The sequence below is a fragment of the Callorhinchus milii genome, unplaced genomic scaffold (assembly GCF_018977255.1).
Source record: "Callorhinchus milii isolate IMCB2004 unplaced genomic scaffold, IMCB_Cmil_1.0 Scaffold25, whole genome shotgun sequence".
Taxonomy (NCBI): domain Eukaryota; kingdom Metazoa; phylum Chordata; class Chondrichthyes; order Chimaeriformes; family Callorhinchidae; genus Callorhinchus; species Callorhinchus milii.
In genome coordinates this window covers 1,908,591-1,923,523 of record NW_024704766.1, presented here as the reverse complement: position 1 = coordinate 1,923,523, position 14,933 = coordinate 1,908,591, and the positions used below count along the sequence as shown (strand labels likewise).

Genomic DNA, 14,933 nt, shown 5'->3' with positions numbered 1-14,933 from the left:
TGGTCATTTTCAATCTACGACTGTTTGTGGGACATTGCTGTGCGCAATTGGCTGCCGCGTTCGCCCACAAATATACAATCAATTCACTTTACAGTGTGTTCTGTGTAGCGCTTTGGGACGTCCTCCTGACGTGAAAAGCGCTATATCAAATGCAAGGATTATTATTATTATCAACCGGAATCTTTTACCCCCCAAAACACTTGAGGATACAACTTGCGACCCCACCCCCCCCCACCCCCGAAACCTCCTGCACCTTTTCACCCCCACCGTATCCCTTCCCACTTCCAGAAAGTCAAACCGTTTCCGCGTGTCTCCCACCCGGGGCTGGAAACCCAACAAGGGAGACAGTAACACTAGAAGTTTACGAGAACGTTAAGAGGGTTGTATGACCTCTGTGTGGGTCCTGATGGCTGATGTTGGGACAGTGTTGGCAGAAGGTCTTGTGGGTTGATCGTGCGATAAGATGTCAGACTACAGCGCACACAGGAACTCAATCCCAGTTACTCATTCACTCAATTCCATATTCTCATCAGCGGCTAAACCACAGTCACCTTTCCAGTCACCTGCCTTGCGTTTCACAACTCCTCTGGGGTATCTCAGCCAACTCCACTCCCTCCAACCTCCTCCATCCCCGCCTCCGTCCAGGTGTCGGACACCCTGGCTTGAAAAGCACAGCCATCATCACCAAACCATCAGCGAGAGCGCTGTGTTGGTCAGCGTCCCGGCTCGGGGGGGGGGGGGGGGAGATAGCGATTAGACACAAAACTCTCACATAGGCAGCCGGAGTTTAAAGGGTAACACTGTGCACATTTAATAATTGGTTCTTGACCGAAACGCATCAAATGCCAAACAGAATGAGAGGAATGCCGCGTCTTTAAGCAATCACACGACTTTCGTTGCGGGTTATAAAGCTTAGTCAGCAAAGATCCCAAATACACAGAGTGCTGGGCGGGGGATGTATTTCATACGGCTATCACTCTCTCTCGCACACTGATAATTTTTGGCCAATTTCAACTGCAAGTTTCAAGGAAGATCTCAACAGGAATCACACACACGCGCGCCTTTTTTGCACCGACCGACTGCGGTTCGTGTGAATAGAATTACACGATGGGATGTGAAGCTAAAGACTTCTACAGTTACTTTAACGTACGTGACGGATACAATCGTATTAGTTTCTCCACACTTTATATATTATAGTGATAGCTGATATGGGCCTAGACATTAGTGAGATATATTTCTGGAATATATTTGCTTTTAAGATAAAGATTCTGATATTTAATGTAAAACTGCCCCGTATTTTTTTTTGTGTGTTTTTTTTTTCGGCTACAGGCGATATTACATTGGTTTGTCTGGTAGCCTTGAAACACTGTAGGTGGGGTGTAGTATATGGTTGATGTGATAAAACCACAGACAAGCTTCACTGTATGGGAGGTCGAGACTGGTAAAGGAATACCGCATAAATAAGCATCATTGGAAAGCATTAAAACCCTGCGGACGTTACATCAGCTAAAAGATGGGAGGTTAGAAGGGAACCTGTCACTGAGCTAAGGATTCTGAGAATGATTACGCACTAGCACCCTGCAGCCAACAGAGGGGAAAACATACCAGTTATGGAGTCACGGGAAAAAAAAAACAAGTACTTGTCAGCACAGAATCAAATCTATCGGCGATGTTTTCGTAGCCTGTACGTAACCTGTGCAGGATAAGAGTTTATTTCGTTCTGTTCGGGTTAGAGGCAGTGCGCTGTTCAAATGGCACGGACACCAGGTCAAAACTTGAAGAGGAAGTGAACGAAGATTATCACCAGCAGCCAGAGAGAAGAGGTCATCCCCGCAGGTGCGTTGTTGTGGTCCTGGACTGCTCCGGGTCCTGAGGAGAAACCAACCAGGTAGCCATCATCATCATCAGCGAGCCGCATTGCTTCTGAATCACAGAGAGACACTCTGCACCCTGTTCTCTCTCTCTCTCTTTCTGAAATACATCTGTTAGATGCCTGTGCACTGCCTCGTTCATCAGTCCCCATCTTCTAAGAGACTGAATCCCCTGCGTACACCGTATGTGTGGTGTATCGGGTTATAATATACAATAATAACCCTTGCATTTGATACAGCGCCTTATCACGTCTTCGAGACGTCTCAAAGCGCTTCACGGGATCCACCGTAAAGTGTACTGACTGTACATTTTGTGGGCGAAACGCAGCAGCCAAATGTGCACAGCAGCGTCCCAGAAATTTAGCGTGGGTCTCCGAGGAACCTGCACCTGAGCACAAGAGGACTTTGGAAGCGAGGAGGGAAACTAGGAGACTGAGATATAGGCCAAAGGCAGGCGAGAAGCAGCCCAGGGAAGAGATAGTGAGGCTCTTCTAAGGGGACAGTCAAGATTAACTGCTCGTTTTATCATGCAGCTTCACCCCTCGTCCGTGACACATCTGGTAAAAGTCTGACTGATGAGGGTAAAGTGGATTAACTGTGTATTTTGTAGGTGAAACACAGCAGCCAATTGCGCACAGCAGTGTCCCACAAACTAATCGTGGATTGAGTGACCAAATTATTATTATTATACTGCGTGTGGGGTATATTGGGCTAGCACATGAAATGCTTACCAACTTTGCCCTGTCTGTTACAGTGCTGAACCTTCCTACCACGTCAGAGCGTAGACTATGAGTATGTAAGTAAATAGAGGAAAAACTGTTTCCTTTCATTGGGGAATTTGGTGGCAAGAGTGAGCAGTCATTACTGTCAGCAAAGGAAGCAGGGAGAGGTCGATGGGACTTTCTTCACTCAGGGTGTGGCATTCATTACTAGAAGTGTGAGGAATCATTCAAAGGGGAACCGGGAAAGCATCGAAACGATAAAAAAAAGAAAAGATGCGAAGACAGAGAGAGCAAAAAGTGGGGTTAATATTGAACGGTGACAATACAAATATGATGGGCCGAACAGCCTCCTGTTCTGAAGCTTTGATGTGGCTTCAAAGACCTGCCAGGAGGAAGGGCGGGTGGCAGGAGGTGCAGATAACGACAAATAATAATCCTTGCATTTGATACAGCGCCTTATCGCGTTGTTGAGATGTCTCAAAGAGCTTCACAGGACATACTGTGAAGTGAACGCCCCAAAACTCTGGAACACTCTTACTCTAATCCCTCCGCCTTGCTCCCTCCTTCACCATCACCTCCCCCCCTTCCCCCTGGCTCGGTGTTGTGCTCCGCCACTGTCAAGCGCTCTGGAACGCCACCCTGCGTGAGGGGGCGCTGTGTAAATGCAAGTTGTTGTCCAATTGACTGTGTGTTTTGTGGCGAATCGAATGTCAAGAGGGATGTCTGCTGTTACAGCGTCCGTTGCCTACACAGCTGGTACCCTCTCATGTACCACAGCCCAACACAAGGGGATCCAGTCTCTTTAATCCTAATCTCAGCCTTGCCCCAGTCACCGCACATTTGTTCAAACCACTGCCTTCGCAAGAAGACAAACCCGCTGGAAATGCCCGGGGAACTCAGGCTACACGTTTCCTGTTCTGACGTACTCTCTTCCTCCTCATTACGCTGATCACTCTTTGAAGAGCGTCTCGCTATTAATCCGACATCACCTGTTAACACTCAGTAGGCAATGAAAGTTACTCTGGGGCTAAAGTTTGCATTTTCTAAAGAGTTTTCTTGTGTTAATTAACACCAGGAACACCGACCCCTTGGTTCCAGTGCAGTCAGCTCTCCCCTTTTTAGAAGCCGTCATCACCATCTTTGATTTCATTGCGACAAGTATAGGAACAGAGGAAAACAGTGCAGAGACAGAAAGAGGCCATTCAGCCCATTGAACCTGTTGCACCAGTTTATTAGAGCTTGGTGGATCTTTTAATCTCTATCGGCCCTTGTGCCTGTACTGCACAGACTGTCTGTCTGTTCCTCATTTAAGAATCCAATACGGTTTGTCCCCGGTGCCCTCCGTTCCACCATTGATAGCCGTGCTTTTAGCCAATATGTCCCGAAACTCTGGAACACCCTAACCCTCTGCCTTGCCCCCTCCTTCCCCATCTTCAGGTGGCGCTCGAAGACCTTCTTCGTCTTCTACCGTGCCTACGGTCACCTCCCCTCTCTCCCGGCTTGGCATCGTCCTCCGCCACTGTCAAGCGCTCTGGGACTCTACCCTGCGTGAGGGGCGTTATATGAATGTAAGCTGCCGGTTGTTGTATACCATTTTAACTCTTGTAAATTCGAGCTATTGAGGTGGGGTCGTAAGTAATTATTTGGGATATGTGACAAGAATGAAAAGAGTTGACTTGCTGTGTGATGCCAAATTGTGGAATGCCAAAGGGGAACTCACTTCCCCTCATCTCTTTATACCCTCACTTGGCTCCTGACCCCTTTCACCCCTTTCACCACACATATATTTATTTATTCCCCCAAAACCATCAAGAAATACGCAGTGAAATTCACGTTCCCAAAAATATAAGAGTCTCCAGATCTGGCAGCCTTAGGCTCAAGGCTTTGTGATCGATCAGAGGGAAGGGAAAAAAAATGTTTTGGTCAGGAGAAGTTTGCATTCGCTTCTCTTTAACAAATCGCTGCTGGAAAATAAACCACAAAATGTTACAGCTCCCCACTGCGGCCAGAAATGCACAGTACAACACATTTGGTCTCCGCCCGATTGAAATCAAAACTGCTGGTGACAACATCTGAAAGAAGGCGAGTCGACTGCGCAGGAGGGATGAGCTGTCATCTGTGTTAATTAACACCAGGTAACCTTCAACATTCACAAAGCTTCCCACCGTGTTTTACTGTTTAACACAAGATGGGGCAAAATTTGCGGTATTCTTTAATACCTTCCTTGACTTAATTAATGCAGCTTTAATTAACACCACTGATTGTTGAGATCATTATTATGGGCTAGAATGTCAGCTAGTTTTTTTTTAAGCCTCACATTAAACCCGTTGTAATAGTGCGACGATATCCAGCATCCTCCTCTACCCCTCTCCCCGCCCTCTCAGCCGAAAGTGCTGGCTCTATTTGGCCTCGGCACCAATCATAAATAAAAAAAAAAAATCTGGGCCGTGTTGAGCGCAATTTTCACCGCTCACCTAAACACACACCCAGAAGATCAGTATTAAAAAATAAAGATTATACTTACCCGACTTTCTAAGGCTCGAAAAACTAAAACTCTAATCTCTCGCTCTTGGCTAGAATCCAAGATCCGTTTGAAAATCAGAGCAAGGCAGGACACTAGTTAGTCAGGGGATTACAACAGGGTTTGTGTGAGCCAGCTCACTTTTCTAGCTCATAATGATCCACACAATAGCGATGCTAATTAAAACCAGTGATAATTAATTAAAGGGTACAGGCTTAAGGAATACACTAGATGTTGCCCCACTTTTGAATAAAACAGGAAGAAGCAACAAATCCTTCGAACGACTTTTGTGCTAACCACACATTAACCACATTACAAGCTTTGCTAAGTCAGCACAGGGAGAAATTAATTTGCCAGCAAACATTTGTGTTAAATAAATACATGATTTCAAACCACATAACCACATCTGGAGGGAGGGGAAAAAAAACGATTAGCTTCCAAAGCACATGCCAACTCTGGTGAGATCATTTGTCTCTGCAGGATTTCCCACTCGGTGGGTCAGATCCAAGTCGTATTTTTTTGTTTTTTTTAGCAGGATTCGGCTTCACCCTGTTTCCCTGGACACATCACTCCGCAAAAAAANCCCTTTTCAAGCCTTTCACGCAAACACTTGAGAATCACGGCTAACAGTTTTGAAATGAAATCTAAACACTACGACCACAGAATTTCACACACATGCATATGTAGACAAAGGCATTCGGCACAGCAACTAAAACACTGAAAGCAGATTGCTAGGACTAGGCTAAATACTACACAATGGAAACACTACAAAGCAACAGAGAATTTATGGGGTTGGGATTTCAGGAATCGATTTTCTAGAACAAATTTAGTCGAAAAAAAGGAACCAATGGTGGTACCACAGACCAATTTCTCTGCGTTAATAGGTTAATTCAATATGTTAGGCACCAGTGTCTAGTTTTGCATGTTCAAGGGACACGACGACTGTTAAGTTGTAGTGCGGTTATCATTTTTCTTTCATGCACTTTTTCGAAAAAAAAACAAAAGAAACTTTTTTTTAATCTATTTCACAAACCTTTCCAATTTGCAAGAATTGTGGAAGTTTTCTCTTCTAAAGAAAAAAAAATCAAAGAAAGCGCAAAAACTCATGACCAACAATTTAAACGTCAAAAAATTAAGTTCGCAAACAACAAATGTGAAGGAGATTGCAGGAGAGAAGTTTCAGTGTTAGTTCTGTGAAGGGAGGCGAATGGTGGCGGAAACCGCATGCGCTGCTGAACTGGGCGGTGGGGGAGTGCGTAACAGGAGTGACTTCATGTGAAACCAGTCCCGTTACTCCCTGGAGCACCGGGGAAAACAGGAGTGAATGATTCCCTGCCAAGGGGAGAGGGTAACACTCGCAATGGAGTCAGACTGACTGATGGGCTGTGATATCAGGATATGCTAGCGTTATATAAGTGCAAGCTGTTGTTGTCGTCGGCACGTTAACTTGCCCTCGGCTGCTGTCAGGAAAGCTGGCACTGTCCTGGGTGGAGATGCCTCCCCTGTTTCAAACACTTTCCCGTCCTCCCTACATGGTTCAGCAGCCCAGCTGCGTTTGCTCCTGGTAGAGGCTGGACCTCTGTTGATGGCAGGCGTTTTAACAGAATCGGGACCTAAACGGAAGTGCGTCAGCACAGAAGTGCTTGAGGATTTGTGCAGGGGTTCCCCAGCACTCTGGGACGTCCTCCCCCTGACGTAAAAGGCACTATACAAATGTAATTTGTTGTTGTGTTGTTGGTCTTGACTTTACACCCTCCCGGCTCCAGGAGTGGGAACAGCACAGGTCAGGCAGTGCCACGGGCAGTGTTGGGTTTACCTGGGGCTTTTCTGTTAATAGAATACTGTTAATACTTCCCTTCGGAGAACTGTAACACAGGCGGGGTTTCCTACAGTAGACACTGAGGCCAGGACTTCACCAGCTTCAGAGAACAATTCAGATAGAGTCGGGTAATCTTCCCGTGGATGGAACATTTCATAAACAATGCCACTGTCTGGAGTGGGGCAATGTTTTAGGCTTCCTCTCTCCATATAAATTATGACTGTTGAAGAATCCTTTGTCCTGAGTGGCTAATCCCTTGGTACAAGGGGCGAGTTCCAGTAGACATATACCTCGTTGGGCAGGTTTATCTAATGACCTGGATGCTATATTGATGCCGGGAGTATGGAATCTGGAGGTAAACTGAAATGCATCGTCTTAGAAGGTCTTGAGATTTGTGCAGTTACTAAATTTGTTAGAAAGAATGTTGTTGATAATTAATTCGAGGAGAATATTTGCCCCGACCCCCAAAAGGAGAGAAACATAATCAGTGCAAAGTGTGAGGACGAGCAAATTGATGGCAGTCGCTAGCAATATCATGAGCTGTTAGTTTGACTGTTCTGTAATATTCCTCTATCTTCGAGCTCCGTCTAGTTTGTACTTAATGGGGTGAAATGACCATAGAAATGTCTTCCTCCCAACATGTATAACCTCACGCTTTTCTGCATTAAATCTTATCTGCCACCTCTCTGCCCAATCTACCAGTCGATCTGTGTCCTCCTACAGTTGCTTGCAATTTTCCTCACCATTAGCCACACTCCCTATTTTTATGTCGTTAGCAAACTTTACATCTCGTTTTGCAGCAAACATTTTGAAAAGCCTCCTCAAAAAAAAGCATGTGCATCACATCCACAGCCCTTTGCATAATTATCACAGGCGATGTGTGATAAAATGCCACTAGTTTCACCCCATAATCATGAGTGTCACGCAGTAAGTTTCAAACCCTGCCCAGAACAAGCCTCCGTGTGCGTTTGACCAGACTGCCCGAGTGTAGAAACACTGACTGCCCAGGGCCCTGGGAAGTCCTCCTGATGTGAAAGACGCTTCACAAATTTAATTTTGTTGTGGTTGTGGTAATTATTAATAATAATAATCCTTGCATTTCGATCTAGTGCCTTATCATGTCGTAAGACATCTTAAAGCCTAAACACAGAATGTACTGTGAAGTGAATCGACTGTATGTTGTGGGCAAAACGCGGCAGACAATTGTCCCTCATCTACTCCACCTCACCACTGGCCTGCGAGATGAACTTTCAAGGCAACCCTGCCCCCTGCTCTCTGAAACTCCATCCAGGAGGCCCCTCGGCCTCACCCTCCCTCCTCGCCTTCAAAACCTGTGTCAAGACCTCTCTCTTCAACAGCACTTATGACCAGATTTTTGCTTCCCTCCCCCTCCCCCCCAGCTCACATTCCCAGTCATATGAAGAGCTTTGAGCCATCCTCCTGCCGTGTGTAAATGTAATTTGCTGTTGTCTTTAGGTAACCAGCATAATTTTTGTCTGAGCTCTGACGAAAGGTCATCGACCTGAATCGTTTCCTCTCTCTCCATAGATGCTGCCTGACCTGCTAACGTGTTCCCAACGACTTCTGTCTTTATTTCATTCATGTCTGGGTTGCGCTCTCACCTAACGTTTCCTCAATAGAAATCAAGGAGATAGTGAGTGGACCGATACTGTCAGCCATTTCCTGTCACCTTTCACTGTTAGCAGAAGGCATCGGTCCAAAGGAAACAATAGGAACTTCCATTACTTTCAACAGGGACGTGTTTGTGTGGGTCTGTGGGGTGTTGGCGGGAGAGGTGGGGTGAGGGGGGGGGATGGGTTTGAGTGCTGGCTGTTGGCAAAGCTGGGTGAAGTGAGAAGTGAAGGAGTTAACATGATGAGGCATCTGAATCATTGCATCGATCAACACAACCACACAGGGCAGCAACAGCAATAGCGCATGTAGAGACAGCATCCCATTCCATCCTCTGGTCACCGAAAACCCATGTATGTGATTGCATTCTCCTTCACATTTTTCAGCGATCATTTCTCAATTTGAGGCCACTCCAGTTTCCCTGTGAGAGAAGGAGACTGCAGTGTGTTAAGAAGATTTTCATACTCAGAGAAAATGACTGGGTTTTGGATAAACGGTCGGATTTATCCTGGCACACGCTGAGGTCCGTGCTTCTCTCCACCGCGTGAATGACTGGCGAAGGCGATGCTGTCTCTCGCTTTGCAAATGAAAGCAAAATACACAGCCAAAAAATTAACAGCCTCGAAAACGTCACAGAGAAAGTGGTCCTGGAGGGCAAAGGTTATTGGGAACAAGTGGGAGGTCAGAGGAACCAGGTCAGAAACAAGGGCAGTTACTAAAATAATAATCATTATTATTCTCGTTTCTGTTTCTAACCATTTTAGAGACTAAACTACACTCGGCCTGAGAGTTCACAAAGACTCGTTAACACTAGGAAGGTTTCTGTGCTCGGAAGTTAGCTTTGCTTATGAGTGAGGCGGAAACAACACACGTGTTACTGTTAGCGTGATGATTACTTACATGGTGAAAATAAAAGAAGTTAAAAAGCAGAATATGCCAGGCCCATGAGATGGACAGAAAAAGGTAAAAAAAACAAAAGGAACAAAGAAAATAAGAGGTTAGTTAGACAGCAACGAACATGCGTAGTATGCCAGGACCCGCACTGACAGGACTATCAGAAACACCAACCCCAAACAGGTAATATTATCGTAATAATAAGCCTTGCATTTGACATAGCGCCTTATCATGTCGTCGAGACGTCTCAAAGCGCTTCACAGGATGCACTGTAAAGTGGAGTGACTGTATTTTATGGCGAAATGTGGCAGACAATTGCAGTGTCCCACAAACAGTCGTGCATTGAGCGATCAAATAATTATTACTTTTTTTAGGGGAGGGATTATTACCCCCGAAAGTGACCCGCCAATCGACTAAAAACCGGGTTCCTACTTACTGCTGGCTAAACAGAGGCGTGTGGAGTGAGGAAACTTGCCTAAGGTTTTGCTCTGACCCGCCCGGGAATCAAACTCACGTCTTCTCTCTTGCTCGCAATAAACGCGACTCATCATCGTGAAGTCAGAAGCCAGAGCTTCTCTGTCCAATTGCCTTTTGTTTTATCTTTTAGAACCGGTTATTATTTTATTATTTCCAACTGTTATTCCTCGCTCGTTTACCACCATCCCCACACCTCTACCCCCCTTCCCCGGGAGAGCTTTCCCCTCTCCGTACATTGCTTAACGAGGCATTATTCTTTTGCTCGACTGCTCTCCGTGTTTGTCGAGCTAAACCCTAAAGTGGACTTGCTCTCAGTCTGCGCAGGTGGTGTCAGTCGCTTCACCAGACTTCCACCCTCCACTGTCTTGAGACATCCTCCCAACATGGAAGGCACTATACAAATGTAATTTGTTGTTGTTGTCCGAGCTCGGGCACTCTCACTGTCAGCAGTAATCGCTTCTTAAGCAGTGATACGCAGTGCTGTTTGACAGGTACACCACTGATTAGCTTTCCACCCCACCCCCCCCCCCCACCCCCCCACCTCATCTAACTGACGCACAGCTTTTCAGCAGTCAGAACATTTGTCAAGACTTTTTATTCTCGTTATCTCCGGGCTCCTTGCACGTTGCCACGGAGGCAATTAACTCACTTAAGGTCCCCAATCATGTCATTAACCGTTAACTCGAGATTAATTCGAAAAATTTGTTCTACTCGTGGAACGATTTGGAAATATTTCAGGCCAAGTTATGAATACAAAAACCAATTACTGGTTAATAGATCTTGGGTGATGATGAGGAACATGATTAATGCGTGATAAACAAAAAGTTAAGGATGACATTGTGTAACATGGAGCAATCATATTTGGTGCAAAACCTCAGGAACTTGAAAGCTTATCCTCCTGAAGCAAGTCCAGTTCCCTGGCTCTCTAAAGCTGCCGTTTACGGTGATTTATGCCACTGTTTGTACACTGTTATCAATCAATTTAATATTTTAAAGTATTACGCGGCAGGATGGTGATAAATAAGACCTCTTTGCTGGCCGCTGACAGCGAAGATGAAATACTATTGATTTTTCATTTCTTTTACAGCAAACCGATGGGCAACCAAACGGCAGGCCTGGGTTTGTGCAGGTCTGGTGTGTGTGGACAACACAGAGAGGACCTTACTGCTGTAACTGTTACTGCCTCGCCACTCCCCCACTCCTCCCACTCCTCCCCCCCATTTGCCTCCTTCAAAACCCATCTCCTCTTTGACCGTGGCTTCGGTCACCCCCCGACTCCTACCCTCCCCGCCCTCCACCCCTCCCGATCCCAACCACCATCTCGGCTGCATATATCCCTGACTGCCCAGCGGCTTGGGACGTCCTCCTGACATGAAAGGCGCTGTGTAAGTGCAATTTGTTGTTGCTGTTGTAACTAAAAGGGAGATGACAGCCGACGTCAACGGGACAAGCTCTCTCTCTCTGGCCTCTTCACTCTATTCTAGATGTAGTTTGTCCGAACCAAGCACTGCCCATTTATTAACCGGCTGTTAACATGACCAGTTGAGGGCTGGGACGGCTAGCACCATGCTGTGGCGCTCTCTGGACGAGCTCGGAGACTTTTGATTCGATAGTTCCTGCGACAGAATTATGACGGAGGGAATGATCATATTTCTGATACGATAATTCAGAGGGCCGCCTGCCTGCTTTTGGCACTCAAGCCCTTGCCTGCGTCTGTTTGGTTCTATTTAGGAACCCTACAATAATCCTCGCCTTTGGCACGGCTCCTCATCACGTCATCAAAACGACGCACAGGGCTTCACGGGATACAACAGTGCGAGTGGAGTGACCGTGTATAGCTTGTGGGCGATATAGATTAATGAAACGGAGCCCTGGCAGTGCGGAGAGAGGTGTGTGGTGACCCCCCCCCCCCCACCCCCCCACTCCCCCACATCCCCACCCCTCCCCATCACACCCCCCCACCCGTGCAGGGAGAGAAGCTGAGAAGAAGCTGCAATGAAGCCAGAGAGGAGAGTGTCCGTACTGACCTTGATTCTGAGATGAGCTTGTTGGCTCACTTACTTCTACAAACCGGAAAAAATAGGGTGGGGTGGGTGTGGGTGGGTGGGGAGAGTGTGTGGGAGGTGGTGGGGGTGGGGGGGTTGTTGGGAAGAAAAGAAATGCAAAAAATACAGTTTACACAATCCGTTACAGTCAGGGTACTCAACATAAGTGAAGGCGTGACAACACACATGCAATAACATGGATTAGAAATGTGATGAGGTTAGTCTGTTCATGGTGGTGCAACATGGGACTGAGCGGAAGGAGGAGGGTGGGGGGGGGAATCAATCCACCTGCTCTTAATTGTGACGAGGCGGGTTAGACCGTGATCTGAGCGTGTTACATTGCCGACATGTTACTCTGCCATCTTAGCGTGTCACACTTTGGTCCCGGCGTGTTACAGTGTGACCTCGGCCTGGTTAGCGTGTTACTCTGCGGTCTCGGCGTGTCACGCTGGGAGCCTGACGTGATACCGCATGACCTCAGCGGGAACGAATGCGGACAAACATGCTTCGCTGATTAGAGCTGTGGCCGGTCACGGCACGAACGAGGGTGAGAGTGGGGGGGCTGACTGTGGACGAGGAGAGGAAATCTCTGAGCCATGACCCGTCGGGACGAAGCATTTGATGTGTGTCTCCCACCCTCTCTCCCTAACAACGGTCCTCAGCTGCTTAACCACAGCTCTTGCTCGATTTTCGGTGTCACCAGGTTAAGGTGGGGGGGGGGGGGGTCACCTACCAAAGAGCAGCACGCTGGTGTTAGAGAATCCCAGCTTGTTGATGGCCACACAGGTGTAGTTCCCGTAGTCCTCTTCCGAGACATTGAAGAAGGTTAGCATAGACTTGCCGTCTATGTTCTTAATCTGCACTCCGTTCAGTCCATTGGAGAGTCTGCCGGGCACAAGAGAGAAGCTCTCAGCTTGATTTTCGCCGATCATAAATCCTCCCGTGGCGAGCGTTCACTAACCTGTCCCGCCCAACTATCCTCGCTCAACCAACCAACCAACCAACCAATCAATCAACCAACCAACCAACCAACCAACTAATCAATCAATCAATCAATCACCTCACGGCTCTGTGTAAACTGTCCAGCCGCGCTCGCTTACAAAAACACTCGTGTTAGGCGTCCCTACTTTACTGCTAGTCAAACAGAGGTGTGCGCTTGCGTGGAGCGAGGAAACTCGTCCCCGGTTTCGCCCCCACCCCCCCCTCCTCCCCCCCCCAACCGGGGAATCGTATGGCTGGCGAGACGAGTGCTCTAACCCGTTGCACTACAGGGCTCCACGTGGCCAATGTTCTCGCCAGGGTGGCAGTGAGCTGCCAGCCGCTGAGCTCGGGGCGTGTGCATCCCTGATAATCAGACGGTTCGGGGGGACGGAGCAATGGGCAAACCTGAAGCTAAAACTCTCCCCGCCCTCCTGTGAAAACACTGAGATGCTCCGTCCACGGTGAACGGTCGAGCCCCGGGCTAGCAAGGGGCCCTGTCCCTGTCCTCCAGTGGCTGTAATGAGATCTGCAATGACGCGAAGTACCTCTGCTCTTCCTTGTACCATTCGAATTCCGCCAAGGGAACAGCGAAAGCCTCACACCTCAGGATTCCCTTCTGGCCGACTGCTGCCCCCACACTCCTGCCGTCCGACATGTAAGGCGCGTCTGCGCAGACCAGAGACAAGCACCGTGAGTGCGACAGCACTGAGTCCCGCTGATTCATTACACAGATTAAGTAATAATAATACTAGTAAATCCTTTCATTTGATGTAGCGCCTTATCACGTCTTCGAGACGTCTCAAAGCGCTCGGTATATTTCACTGCTTTGCGGGCGAAACACGGCAGCCAATTGCGCACAGCAGCGTTCCCCACAAACAGCCGCGGATTCAACTCAGGAATGAGGGGAGCAGCCAACCTGGGGAACATCGCGTATTAATCGGTCGCCGTTAATTCAGACGCAGCGGCTGGGACTCGAGACAGGATCTCGCTGAGAGAAATCAGAATTTTGCCATGAACCGGGCGACGGTTCCTCCCAACGACACCGCAGAGCGAAGCAAACGTTGGTCGATTCGAGAGAGAGAGAGAGAGAGAGAGGTGGAATTTGGGGATGCAAAATGTTAGAGGAAAAGGCAGACGGGAACGTGAGACAAGTGCCAGTGCGTATCGGTGGACAGTCTGGCCGAGGGGACTCGATAACAGTCACCCTTGCTTTTGGTATAGTTCCTTAACACACAGGAAGCAGGGAATTCTCAGTTTGGTTTGAATGCTCTTAAGCACGGGGTCGGGTTTCCGCGGGTGACAGACAGACAGACACTCGGCTGGCCAGAAAAAAAACATCAGAGAGCAAATTGGCTGTTGTGTTTGCCCGCAAATACACAGTCATTGAGTCTTCACTGCAAGCTCTTTGTGAGACATTTTCCTGTGCGAAAGTCCAAGCTGTCATTGCTGATGGGCGGTAATTACAGACTTCACGCCTGTGCCAATCATATTCCTTTGATACCACAAAGCCAAATGTTTTTTGCCCGAATTGTTTGCGAATAAAGTCGGCCCCTTGAGCGAGAGAGATGAATCCTCTATGCTTTAAGAGCTTTGTGACGACCAATTTGAAAGCGAAGGCAAATTAAGCATCTCAAAAAAGGGCTGAGGTTTTCATGTTATTATTGAACTAGGTCTAAAATGACAATTTGACTTCAGCGCTAATGACGAGCTCACAATCAATAGTTCAGACATCAGTCAATCTCCCGATTTTAATGGTCGTTTGAATGAACAGAAAGTGCACTCACCCCCATTAAAGGCAATGCTATAGAGAAAGGACTCGAGTTTGATTCCTGGGCGGGCTGAAACCTTAGGCAAGGTTCCTTACTCCACATACCTCTGTTTACATAGCAGTAAGTCGGAACCCGGTTGTTAGTCGATTTGGTTTCTGGGAGTAATATTTCCACCCTTCAGGGGGAGTGGGGTTATAGAGAT

At 47.5% G+C, this 14,933-nt stretch overlaps 1 protein-coding gene across 6 annotated transcripts in view; it reads right to left on the bottom strand.

The window, feature by feature from the left end:
• Positions 1-786: 786 nt before the first annotated feature.
• The window catches only part of LOC103180278 (opioid-binding protein/cell adhesion molecule homolog), a 546,144-nt gene continuing 531,997 nt past the window's right edge, over positions 787-14,933 (bottom strand). For 3 of the 6 annotated variants that reach the window (XM_042343963.1, XM_007896040.2, XM_042343964.1), the window contains 5 exons: positions 13,508-13,628; positions 12,715-12,866; positions 11,964-11,999; positions 6,148-6,183; positions 787-1,869 (listed from right to left, as the gene is read on the bottom strand). In XM_042343963.1, coding sequence (XP_042199897.1) covers positions 1,769-1,869; positions 6,148-6,183; positions 11,964-11,999; positions 12,715-12,866; positions 13,508-13,628 — 446 coding nt within the window. In that variant the 3' untranslated portion in view covers positions 787-1,768. The remainder of the gene's footprint in view (positions 1,870-6,147; positions 6,184-11,963; positions 12,000-12,714; positions 12,867-13,507; positions 13,629-14,933) is intronic. The other 3 variants (XM_042343961.1, XM_042343960.1, XM_042343962.1) reach the window with 3 other exon arrangements.